The following is a 13,179-nucleotide window of genomic DNA, read 5'->3' on the forward strand; positions in this document are numbered from 1 at the left end:
ACAAACTTCTTAAATGTAAAAAAATTTAGCTTCATCCCCAAGCAACATAATCCAAAAATGCATAGTATTCTTCCTCCTAATACATACGAAAACTATCTGGGTATTAGAACTTTTAAAACAGAGACCATTATGGGTTCATCACAGACAGGGAACCACCACCTACAGCGGCTTTCATAAACGCCAGAGTCCCGCCCCCAACTCCCTGCCAGTTGGTCCCATTCACTTCCCCAGAAAGACCCACCACCCTCAGCTCCCAGCCCTTACGTCGCCCTCATGTTGTTTTTTGGCTCCAGAGGGATCTCCAGGACTTTGGTGTTGCCCACAATCTTCTCATAGCTGGTGGTGGTGACAGTTTTTCCCGTGATCCGGTGCACCTGGTAGAAGGCGTGGGGTTTAAGGATCCGCTCATCAGCCGTCCCAATGAAGATCTGTAGCCCCAGGGGCTTGTTTTCCATGTAGCCATGGAGCTGGGGGGAAGAAAACAAAATCAGATTATCACAGGGCCATTAACATGCAGAATGTCTGTTTCATTAAATTGCCACAAAATCCCTAGCACCTAGAATAATGCTTGGCACATGCTAGGCATTCTGGTACATATTTGCTGAATGAATTAATAAGCTATCCAAAAGAAAAATGGGTAAGAGATGTATACAGGCAATTCACAGATAAACAAATGGACATTAGCATAGAAAAGATGTTCAATTTGACTTACAGATAGGAAAATGCAAATTAAACAACTATAGGACACCATTTTTCAGACATTAGATTGGCACACATGTAGACATTTGATAATATCAAGTGTTTCGGAGGCTGTGGGGACACAGATACTCTCATGCAGCTGACAGAAACATAAACTGGCATTGCCTATTTTAGAGTATTGGAGTAACAATGACTAAAATTAGAAATAATACTCCCTATGACCCAGGAATTCCATTTTTCATTATGTACCCCAGAAGAAATATTGTGTATGTGGAGATATGTACAAAAATGTTTACTAATGAACAATTAGTTATATCAATAGGCTTCTGAGTAATATGAAATGTCTAGGTTATGAACTACTGCAGCAGTTAAAAAGCAGTAGAGATCTATGCACTGACCTAGAAAGATTGAAGTGGTACTGTTAAAAGAGAAAAGTAATTTGTAGAAAAATACGTGTAGCATAACACAACTTATTTTTTTTAATGCTGAATGATTTCAATCGATCCATTTATATACATGTAAATGCCATAGGAAAAGGTATGGAAGGGTGCACTCCAAACTATATCATGATCACTTCCAGGGATAGAGATGGAGATCAAAGTTGAGAAGGTGGTGAAAGAAGATTAACTTTATTCACAGGTTATAGAAAAGTTGTGTCATGTAACATTGGTTTAAAAGCATATATAATAACAAAAGAAAAAAGAGATTGGTCTGAGAATTTGGAGATGGTTCCTGTACTGCCCCTCCCCAGCTGAGAAACGCTGGGCAAACTATTCAATCCTTCTGTGCTTCTGTTCCTTTCTCTGCAAATTGACAAGCGATGATTCACTACAAGCCTACCCTTCTCTGAAGTTCTATAAAACTTCAGTAGGATCTCCAGTCAACTGCCAAAAAACAAAGGCCCCAGGCAATGGATAGCTAAACATGGTCTAGAATTGTGCTGTCCAGTGCAGTAAATAATACAAAAATTAAATTGAAAATTCAGTCTCTCAGTTGCATTAGACACATTTCAAGTGCTCAATTGCCACAAATAGCTAGTGGCTGCCACAATGGACAGCACAGACACACAACACTTCCACCAAGAAAAGTTCTATTGCATAATGCCAGCCCAGAAAGATGGAGTTCATGTGCATCCTTTTAAAAAGTATATAGAGAGACAGGTGGGAGTGGAGCAGAGCCAGCTGACAATCTTTTTCACAATCTGCCAGGCCAATACCCAGATTTCCATCCGTGTCTGAATACACACCCAAGAGGCACCCTAGGGCAAAGACGGCAATCAAGTGAGAACCTCTTATCTTTCTCCCTCATGTAAAATGAAGAACAGGGTATTGTTTGTTCTCAGTGACAAAAATCCAAGGCAGAAGGGCAGTGTTGAGAAGAGATTTTGTGTTTGTTGTTTTTGCTTTGCATTTGGACCCAAGAGAAATAAATGTCCTCACCTGCTCTTCCGGATTTATCAAGAGATGGTATACACCTTATCACACAGTATCAAGAAAACTAGGTAGGACAGAGTGTGAGTCCTGATGGTCCAAGGTTCCTTCCTCTACCTCCTGATAGAACAGCAAGTAGATAGATAGAATGCTCGTTGCACTCATGGTTCTTCCTGCCGAGCAAGGTGAGGGAGGGAGAGGAAGGGAGATGCAGGGAGAGAAAGAAGCTGACCACAGAAATCAGGACGCACAGATAATGCTGCTCCTTGAGAGGGAGACCAACTCCTTTAAGAAGGACCTCTCTGCAATCCAGAGCAGCCTGGCGGTGAGCACAGGGAGCCCACCTCACAGCAGTGCCTGTCCACCCATGTCCCTGACCACCAGGGAACACCAGACAGGCCTGTGGCACCAAAGAAGAAAGGAGAGCCCTCTATGTCAGACACCTGACTTTCAATCCTGGCTCTGCTTCTTAGTATCTGTGTGGCTTTGAGTCAGGGACTCCTTCCCTCTGAAGTTTCCATCTGCAGAAACAAACAGGGAACCCCCTCCCACTCCCCAAGGCTCCTTCGAAGGTTGAATAAGACCTTCGTGGGGCCCCCAAAGCACAGCACACAGCAAGTGCCCATGAAACGAGAACTTTCCTTGTCATCGGAGGATGATGTGAAATCAAAGCACGGAGGTGATATTACAGGACTCAATGGAAAGGCAAAGAATGAATGTGAAAGACTGACAGTGAGAAACAGCTCGTGTGTGGTGGCTCCCTGGACCACTTCCAGGCTTCTCTGGGGGTGACCTGGAGTCGGGGGGAGGAGGGGCCAGGTTAAGAAACCTCGCCATAAGGTGTGAAATGAAAAGAACACCTCCCTCCACCCTCCAGCCCCCCCCACCCCCTAGGAAGTGGTAGAAGGTGCAGAGCCCTGACTTGCTCTGAAGGAGCCCTGCCAGCTCTCTGGATATTTAGTAAGAGGAACAAATAGTCATTTACTTGCTTCTCCAGAAAATCAGTTATTTGGGTCTTGCAAATAGAACTTAATGTCTTGGGATAGCATGCTCTGCCCTCAAGGTCCCAAATGCCCTCTTGTCCCCATTTTCTTGTCCCCTTTCTCCAGGCTTCTCGAAGGGTGAGGTGTTCTCAGGGGCTTGGGCAAGCAGGGCTGCCTTCCAGCCACAGCAGGCACCTGCCGCGACAGAGAAGCTCCAGGTCAGCTGGGCTCCAAAGAGGGGGCACTCCACTTCATGCAGCCGAGGTGAGAGCAAAAGATTTTTGCATCTTGGAATTTCCTAGGTGGTAGATGAGGTTCGAGGAGGAAGGGGTGCTTCTAGTGCACATCAGGAGGGCTGAGGCAGGAGAAGGGAGAGCCTTCACTGATTTGGTCTGCACAGCATTGCTCGGAGGAGAACAGGGTTACCCCCTTTTCTGGCTGGGAAAAGCCAGGGCTCAGCAGGGTTAAGTGACTTGCTCGTGACCCTAAGGCTCAAAGGCCACTGGATGAAACCTCAGGGATGTGGCCCTATTTGTTTCCTTTGTGTCACAACTGACTTCTGACCCAGAAAGCCAAGTCTCCCCAAGCCTGGATTATGCATTTTCAGACAAGCAGATCCATCCCACCAGCTACATATAAGAATCCCAGAGGTAAACATGGTTTCCACAGCTTGGAGACTAGAGTGTCACAGAGAGAGCTCACCAGAACCACCCCACCGCCCAGCTCTGCCACTCTAAGCAGCAATTTATGTGTCCTGGTGCACAGAGAGAAGGACACAGGTATTTGTTGACACTTGCTTTTCCTTTGTCTGGCTATACACGTAGTAGGGTTCATTCATTGTGGGAAAAAGAGACAATATTTAAAAATATAAATTACAAAGAAAATACTCCCTTCAAAATAAGTAAGCATTTTAGTGTATGTGCTTCCAGACTTTTCTTTTAGGCATGGAGACAAACATATTCAGGATTCTGTTTTATATACCGTTTCCACTTGACAATATAGTGTGACCACTGCCCCTTGTCGTTAAATCCTGTTTAATGAGATCATCTCAAATGGCTGCAGAGTATCTCCCAGATACTTGGAGAGATACAGGTAGTTGCTTGGATTAGCAACTCCAATGAGGTGCTGGGCACCTGAGCACCTGATTTAAGGCACTAGCTCTCAGCATTGTGCGAGTGCAAGGTGGGCATCTGGCCATGAGTGGTGCTGTGAGCTCCCCCACCCCTATGCCTCCCTTGCCTCACCCTTACCCTGGCCTTGGTATTGCCAACCTAGGTAAGGACCACAGTATTGACCCCCGGAGTTGGGCCTGTAGGCGGCTCAAACTTCCCCCCACTACAAACACTACAATGAGAACTCATAAGTGACACTTGCTTCAAAACGATTTTTCTATCAGCTCTTCTCAGAGCTTTTTAAAATACTCTCAGATGGATACGGCTGCCACCAAATCCAAAATGTGGAATTGATTTTCAAAATGGCAACTGGCCAAAGAAACTGTTTTGAATTTTACTAAATTCAAACTTTAACAATGTTAAGTAGCATTTTTTCTTTGTTGAATTTGGAATATTAGGAAATTGGTATTGTCCTCGGAAGAAGGGAAAAACCCACGCGGCACTTTATTGCAACTCCCTGCCTTTAGTTTTGGATGCAAACCTTGCAGAATATACCTGCTACCCAACCACACTCCACACACACGCACCACACCACACCACACCAGGGAAACCAGTTCACGATTTTACTCTTATTTCAGTCATCCCAACAAGCATTATATATCTGCCTAATAAGCGTGTATTAATAGCTTCATTAAAGATCCTAGCTCTTGATCCTTCGCCCGGCCCTGCTCCCGCACGGGATCCATCTCAAAGTCCTGCCAATTCAGTTTCTGTTAAGTGCACTCAAATTGACCACCCTTTCCTCCTCCATCACTTCAACCCTAGTACAAATGACCACCATTTTTCCCCTAAAAAGTCTGCCTGCACCCCCTCCAGTCCTCACCCACCAGTTTCTACCCTGCCACCAGAATGACCTATCCTGGAGGCAATCAGTCACTCCCAGCCCCTGCTGGCTCCACCCCCTTACCTGTGTCTCCCCCGTGTTCTGCTCCTCCCCCCTCCCTTTATTCTAGTTACTTCCTAGTCAAACTGAAGAGTGTGGGGTCAAATATTATTTCCCATGAAAATCTGTCCGTGCTCCCCGGGTGAGGTGGGCCTCCCGGTGATAGTCATTTCGGTTGTGTTTGTATTTATCACAACTGCCAGATGTAATTAATTGCCCAATTCACTGTTATATGCCTGCCCCATTTCCATCCTCATAAAGTTTCATGAACTATTCAACTGTCCTTTTACAGAAGAGGAAACGGAGGCTCTGAGACATGAGGTCCCCCACCCAGCAAGCAGCAGAGCAGGGATCTGAACCCGTCCGACTGCAGGTGGAAGACATCCTTCACCTGTTCTATATGGGACTGACACAGAGGGCAGAACAACGGTGCAGCCCAGGCAAACGGTGGCTTGGTGAAATATGTAAACCTAAGAGTAGAATCTGCAGAACAGGGTGTACCCAAATCTGTGGCAGGCAATTGTGCAGCTATCTTTCAGAATCGCAAATGTATACACCCTTTGATGTAGCAATTCTACTACTAGTGAGTAGCTTATCCTATGGCTGTCCTGGCAGATGTGCAGAAAAAAATAAGGATAAGGATATTCAACACAACATTCTTTAAAATAGCAAAAGTTTGGAAACAAAAACCCATCTAAGGAGTATTGGTTAAGTCAGTAGTGGTATACTATGCAATATAATGCAGTTGTAAAAATGAACAGCATATGCATGACACAAAGCATGACAGTTAATATGAATGGCATCCCTGGAATTGTGCAGTGCACTACCTGGGCAACCACATGGGGCACCTGAAGGAAGCATTTCATATACTGATATAGAATGATCTTCAAAATACACCAGAACAGTAAGAACAAACATATCTATGTGTGTTTCTAAAGTTGAGGTGGGGGAAATGTGTGTATGTGCATATATTTATCCAAAATAAAATAAAATACAAACATAGAAAAGAAAGAAGACCCAATTAAAAATGTCCACTGGATTTTGATCATTCCTAGGGAGAGGCTGTGTTATCCCAGAAGCCCACGGTTGTAGCACCCCTGAAACTATTATATTTATTATAGTTCAACAAAAAAATTTGTTTTCTGAATATCTAACATAAACAATAAAGCCAAAACATTCAAAGAAAAGAGACACCCTCCCCCCCACCCCTCAGCTTTTCTCTTTGTGAATTTTGACACTTCCTTTAAAGGCCACAAGGAAGAAAAACTAAATTGATGGAGGCATAAATTGATATGCCTAAATTGATAACAGGCATGTGCAATGTCCCATCCCATCCTGCAAGAAATGAAAAGACCCAGGACCCGCCCACAGAAACCTCAAGCACAGGAGTGCAAGGTGGAGGCCTGCAGCGAAGGAAGAGGCTCCCTTCAGGTTCAGGACATGGGCCCACACGAAGACAGATGCAAACCACACACCACATCCAGTCCAGGAGCAAGCCTCGGCAGCTCAACGTACAAAATTCATCCTGAGTCTATCTGCTACTCACCAGCCCTGTAACCATCAGTCTGGTCTGAGCTACTCTCCCCTCATCTCCTGCCTGGACGGGTGCAGGAGACTCCTCACTGGGCCCATCTCCTGCCTGGACAGGTGCAATAGAGTCCTTGCTGGTCTCCTTGCTTCCATCCCTGCCCACTCCTTCCCCTCCAACTATACAGTCTTCTCTACATAGCAGCTAGAATGATGTTTAAAACTGTAAGTTAGATCTTGTTGCTCCTCTGCTGAAATTCCCCCACAGCAAACATCTTACTCAGATCAAAAAACCAACGCCCTTAACATGACTCAGAAGATCCTATATGATCGGGCCCCCTCCCTCCACTACAGCCACACTGGCCTTGTCCTCAAACAAGCCAGGCATACACCAGGCATGCCCAGGGTCTCCACACTCACAGCTCCCTCTGTTTGGAAGGCTCTTCCCCCACATCCCCAGGGCTCAGCCCCCTCTTTAGTCACACCTCTCCTCAGGGGAGCCCTTAACAGAGAGGCCTTCCCCCTCTGCATGCCCAAATATGGCACCCCACTCCCTTTCCACTCCCCATCCACCCACCCTGCTTTATGTTGCATCAGCCATTTATCACCACCTGACATTGCATAATGTATCTGTTTTCTGCCTCCCCCAGCTAGAACACCAGCAGCCTATCTGCCTTGTTCACCGAGGCACCTGCAGTGCCTGGGATGCCATGCAGGAGCTCGATGTGTGAGCACCCCTAGGTGGGAGGCCAGTCCAATAAGAGGGGTTTGAATAGCTGCAATCCCTCCAGAACCCCCACTTCCCCCTGACAAAGAGCTGTCAGGCTGCCCACACTGGCTTCTCTCCAGCTCAAGCAATGATCTTCCTGGCCCACAGTGACCACTGTGCCCTGCTCAGCATGCGCAGGACTCAGCCGGTGCGACAGCTAAGACCTGGGCTGTCCTGTTCCAGACAGAGGTGACTGGTATCTCCAGGGGTCGATGAAAAAGAGGCCCCACATCTGCTTTCTGACCTCACCGGCCGGACATGTCTCCAGCCTGGCAGGAGACCTCCGTGACCAGCAGTGGCCAGATGGCCCTGATAGGGCCATGTTTTGAGATCACATGGTGAGCCATGGTGAGAGAATCTGACATTCAGCACAGCCTCGAAAACAAAACAAGTCCGTCTCTCTCAGTATTCTAAATTAAGAACCAAGTCCTTCTATATTTCTCACATCACTAGAAATTAAAAACAGACATATCTACCACATAGCAAGCACGCTGACTGGGGAGAGGCTTGAGTGGCCTGAAACATGGTAAATTTGTTTCCAATTACCATGTCCGCATTTGAATCCCCAAGGAAGCCATAGAACACAGTGTAGAGAGATCACAGGTGAGGCACATTCACCTACCAGAATTTAGGACCCAATGCTGCACCCATTCTCCTCTTCCCACAGCCCCCCAGGGGTCTCTGAACAAAGACACTGGATCATTCTGCACCCTGCTCCCCCCAACCCCACTTTCCCAGCTCAGGGATGAGAGACACCATCTTCCTTCTGGGCTCCAGTCCCCACCCCTTCCTCTCAACCCCCAGCTTCTGGTCTATTCCACAGGGATGTCAGCCCCGCCACAGCCCCCCTGCTGCAGCCCCGTCCTGACCAACTATCTCTGCAGGCCAAGCAGTCCCTGAGTCACACAGAAGATGAGTCTGAAGTCCTGGATTAAAATATGCAAGCCTTCTCTGAGTCAACCCTTGGAAGGAGTTTTGTTTTTTTGTTTTTTTGTTTTTTTAAGAAGCCAAACAAGTACTTCTCCCATCTTCTTTCTGTACTCCTCCTCGGGTAGGGCCAGTGTAACACTGAGGGTTATAAGCCCTGGAGCCAGACTGTCTGGGGGACATCCTGGCACAGGCACTCACTCTGTCATGGTGGGGAAGTTAGTTCGCCTCTCTGGGCCTCCGTTTCTCCATCTGTAAATGGGATTAATGACAGGACACACCACCTTGGACTGTTGGGAGGATCCAGTGAGTTACGTATAAAGCATGTGGCAAGAATGGAGTAAGTGTTAACATTCATGAACATGCTTCCACCTATGGCTGGGTGACTTGTGGCAAATTCCTCTCTCTAGTCTCAGTTCTTGGAAGAAATAATCTTGAAGACTGCCTCTCAGTTCTAAAATCTAATGACCCTTAGGTATGTTTAAAATAAAATCCAAATTCATCACAGCCTATAAAACCCTGCATGCTCAGGCCCTTGCCCATGGCAACAACTTCATTTCCTACACTCTGGTCCAGCCACAGGGGCCTCCTTGCTGCCCTCCAAACAGGCTGAGTTTGCTCCTGCCTCAGGGCCTTTGCACTTTCTGTTCCCTCAGGCTACAACTCTCTTCCTCCCTATCTTCCCATGGCTGGGTCCTCCTGACTCTTTAGGTCTCAGCCTAAATTCAGGGCCTTCTCTGAGCAGCCTGGCTAAAATAGAGGCACCCCTCACCCCCTGTTGCTCCATCAGACCTTCCTGTTGATTTCCTTCTGGACAGTGATGTGTTACCTCAAGTCTTTACTTATTGTCTGTCCCCACAACTAGAATGAAAGCCTGTTTGTCACTGTGCCTCAGAACCTTGTATGGTACTTGGCATATAGACATTCAATAAATATCTCCTCAGTAAGTAAACGAGAAGACTGATTCTCAGGTTCCTATGTGGCTTCAACATATTGCCGAGTGATTCATCTTCCAGTGACCTGAGAAAGGAGGCTTATTCATGTCTGGAAGAGAATCTCCACATTTGGAGTCTGCCTGAATTCACTACCATTTGAGCCAGTCTGTAGGAATGTGTCTCACTGTGAAAGAGACATATTATACTACGCCAATTCCTCTGGAAGTCTAAGAAGAGACAAACTCAGGCTGGAAAAATGAAGTTTACAATCTCTTCTCCAGTCAGCATTTAGGGATCAACACAGGGAGAAACTGAGTCAAAAGTACAGTGACTTGGCAGCCTCATGGTGACAGTGAGGGAAAGGTGAGGCATGGGCAATGTCCCCTGCCACCCATGTGTTCACCCAAAGACCAGATAACAAGGGACAGCATGCTTCAGAAACATTTCTGCTGGAGTCTCTTGCTCCAGGCACTGGCTTTACATTGAAGAATAAGCTGTCTACTGTCTGCAGGGAACCTGGGCTCTGGGAGAAGCAGTAAATGAGGAGAGGACAGAGTCCCCTTGGAGGGGGCAATCAAGGACTGAAGGCAGCTGGTGGACATTCTGTGCACCTATCTCACCCTGAGCAGTGGTACCCCACACACAGCAGCATGTGAACACCCCAAAGATTCTGGCATGGGAATGCCACAGTGGCACCTCGAGGGCAGCCCCTCAGAAAATGATGATAAAACCTCCCAAAGAAACCTCAGTTCAGCTTCACATAAATGCTCCACCAACGACAGGGACTTCTGGGCATAAGCTCTGGCCCCTCCTCTTTGCCTGCCGCCAAGAGCTGGAAAAGAAGCGGGGGACGGGATGGTAGGGTGGGGAAGGCAGGACTCGTACAATGCAAGAGAGCGGGCTGGGCCGGCCCAGGCACTAAAAGGGGAGCTATTCCCAATCAAATGACACCCCCGACCCCACCCCAAAGGCCGCGCAGGTCTCTGGATCCAGACCAAGAATTCTGAGTCACTTTTGCCACAAGGCAGGAAAAAAGGAGAAGGCAGACGTGATGTGTACCTTTCCGCACTCTATTTTGGGATTTTAAGATCCAATTTCTTTCATTTCAAAGGGTGGGTTTTGGAGGGCTATGCATGACTCCTGTACCCTGCACACAGCGAGACGGCAGGAGACAGGCCTCTGTTGGTGAGCGGGGAGTGGCACGGCCGTTGGCAAATCAACAAATCGCATCATCCAGGAACAAGGAGCCCCTTCTTGTGTGCGGCTGCACGGGGCCTGGCTCTCCCAACGTGACGGCAGCGTGCGGGCCCATTGGATCTGACTCGCCTCTTTATGGAGCAGAGCCCCGCGCTCCTTCACTCTTCCTGCCTTCATTCATTCAGCAGAGAGCCTCTGGGGGTGAGACGGTAAGCCGAGGGCTGGACCCACGGCTCCTTCAGAAGTTACTACACATCCCTTTGGTGAAGAATCGGGCACTTCTCTGGACAGATGGTATCTTTTGGAATTAGCATTAATTTATGATACTATTATTATTATGCTATCACAACTTATTCAAGATACAGGGTAAAAAAGAAAACTAAAGAATCAGGATTTCACAGCCTCGGCACAGTGACCAGGGCTGACCACTGACTTGGGGGCCACATCATTCTCTGCTGTGGGGCCGCCCTGCATACTGTAGGGTGTTTAGCAGCACCTGTGGTACCTCCATTCATTTGATGCCAGCACCCCGCTCCCCACCAACCCAGTTGTGGTGACCAAAAATGTCTCTGGACATTGCCAAATGTCCCCTGAGGGACAAACCTGCCCCAGTGAGAGTCACTCTTTGATTAAATTGACACATATGGGCAGAAGGCTTTTTCCGCAGAAAATCTGTACTGGAATCCTGTCCCTTGTCCATCAGAAACCACTTCTGGCAGAACTTCCAAAGTATACCTCTAAACCTTCCACTTGTACCCTTCTTCTACGCCTCCCCACCCCCAACCCCAGTGCCACCATCTCTTACTAAAGCCACTGCACCCACCCCTGATAATCTCCCTGCCTTTCTCTTGCCCTTCCCCAGTCCTAAATAGATTCTCTACAAGCAGCCAGAGGGATCTCTTAAAAGCAAATCAGACCACAGCACTCCCATACTTAAAACCCACCATTGTCTTCCAGATGCATAAAGAATTAAATTCCAATTCTATGCCCTGCAAAGTCTTCCATCATCCAATTCCTTCTCCTCTCTGCAGCTTTATCTCCGACTGCTTCTCCCCTTGCCCCTGCAGGCAGCCAGCAGGACTCCCTGTCCTTCCTCAAACACCCAGGCTCTCCTGCCTCAGGGCCTTTGCACTTGCTGTTCCTCTATCTAGAAGGCTCTTTCCCTGATTCTCACCTGCCTGAGTTTTTATTGTCATTCAAATATCAACTGAAATGAACCCATCCTTGGAGAGGAGTCCTCTGACTAACCCACCATAAAGTAAAGCACCTTCCTGGCATTCTCTCCTGTTACTGTGCCTTCCCCTTAAAACACTTCATCAGAATCTGAAATTACCCTGTTGATGGTTTAACCTGTTCAATGGAATGAACACCTCATTTTTCTTCTTCACTTGGACTCAGAGCCTAGCAGACTAGGTACCTAATAAATAATTAAGAACGGAACAATCTGCATATTCTAAACATTCTACAGTGAGCACATATTACCTCTGAAAAACTATAAAAGAAAAACTATAAAGTAATGATACTCACACCTTGCCCAGCACTGTGAACACTGACTTTTAAAGACCCCCCTTGCCCATGGCTCCTGGAACATTCTCTATCTATAAAGGCCAGAAAGATGAGGGTGCTCATCTAGATTTTACAGATGGGGAACCAAGGCATGGACTCACTAAGTCTAAGTAAAGGGCCTGTGAGGTGCCAGCACAGTTTGAGGTGCTAGAAAGTCAGCACTGAAAAGGCAGGTGGGACCCGGGGGAGGGAAGGCTGGGGTTTTTGATGTTTGGGCACAGGCTCTCAAAAGAGAATCTCAAAGGTTCCCAGGAACCATCCAACAAGGGAGACTGTTCCTGCCTCCCATCTGGTGGCATCCTCCACGGACTGCTCCCAAAGTCCTGTCATGCCTACAAGTTTAGTATTCACCTGTCTAGACCACAGGGTACAGAAAATCAGGTAACAAGTTAAGGACCACATCTCTCCAATCTTTAAAACTCTATTATAAAAGTGTGGTTGCAATATTTTCTTCAAGTTATCTGTCTGTATGTCACTTGCTTTCTACCCATTATCCATTTTCCCTTCCTTAATAATAGGATTCCAACTATCTCTGGTGGCAATCAGACCAGCTTAGTTCCAGCCTCCTTGCCAATGGATGTGGCCACAATACTAGGTTTGAGTTGGTTAAATGTAAGCAGAAATGTGGAGGACTTGCAGAAGGTACTTGAGAGGGAGCTAACCCAGCTGGGGAGTGAGCCCCTTTTGCCCTGTCTTCTTTCTTTCTTCCTTGGAATTCAGATGTGATGGCAGCAACTCTAGCAATCATTTTGGACCATGAGGTGACCTTTGGCCAAACTGAAAGAGAGGAGGAGCCTGGAGTGATGATGACTTCATGGTACTTTGGATGACCTGTCTCCAGACTTTTCACATAAAGAATAAATTTTTGAGTGTTTCAGCAACTGTTATTCTGGGTTTCTGTAAGATGCAACTAATTCTAAGCCTCATTAAAAACCCATCATCCCTCCACCATAACATCATTTTCCTCTGTGCCTTCATGCTTCAGCTACATCTCAATGGGAATAAGATGACCATGCTTAGGTCAGTCTCAGTTACAGGAAAAACAAACATACAAACAAACAACTCAAGGTACAAGCAGGAGAGTATCAGTG

The 13,179-nt window shown here is 47.0% G+C and overlaps 1 protein-coding gene across 5 annotated transcripts in view; it reads right to left on the reverse strand.

Moving 5' to 3' along the window:
- The window catches only part of NFATC2 (nuclear factor of activated T cells 2), a 147,130-nt gene that overhangs the window by 72,179 nt on the left and 61,772 nt on the right, over positions 1-13,179 (reverse strand). For all 5 annotated transcript variants that reach the window (XM_057503087.1, XM_057503088.1, XM_057503085.1 and 2 more), the window contains exon 4: positions 265-467. In XM_057503087.1, the coding sequence (XP_057359070.1) occupies positions 265-467 (203 nt within the window). The remainder of the gene's footprint in view (positions 1-264; positions 468-13,179) is intronic.

Source organism: Manis pentadactyla, chromosome 5, assembly GCF_030020395.1.
Source record: "Manis pentadactyla isolate mManPen7 chromosome 5, mManPen7.hap1, whole genome shotgun sequence".
NCBI classification, from domain to species: Eukaryota; Metazoa; Chordata; class Mammalia; order Pholidota; family Manidae; genus Manis; species Manis pentadactyla.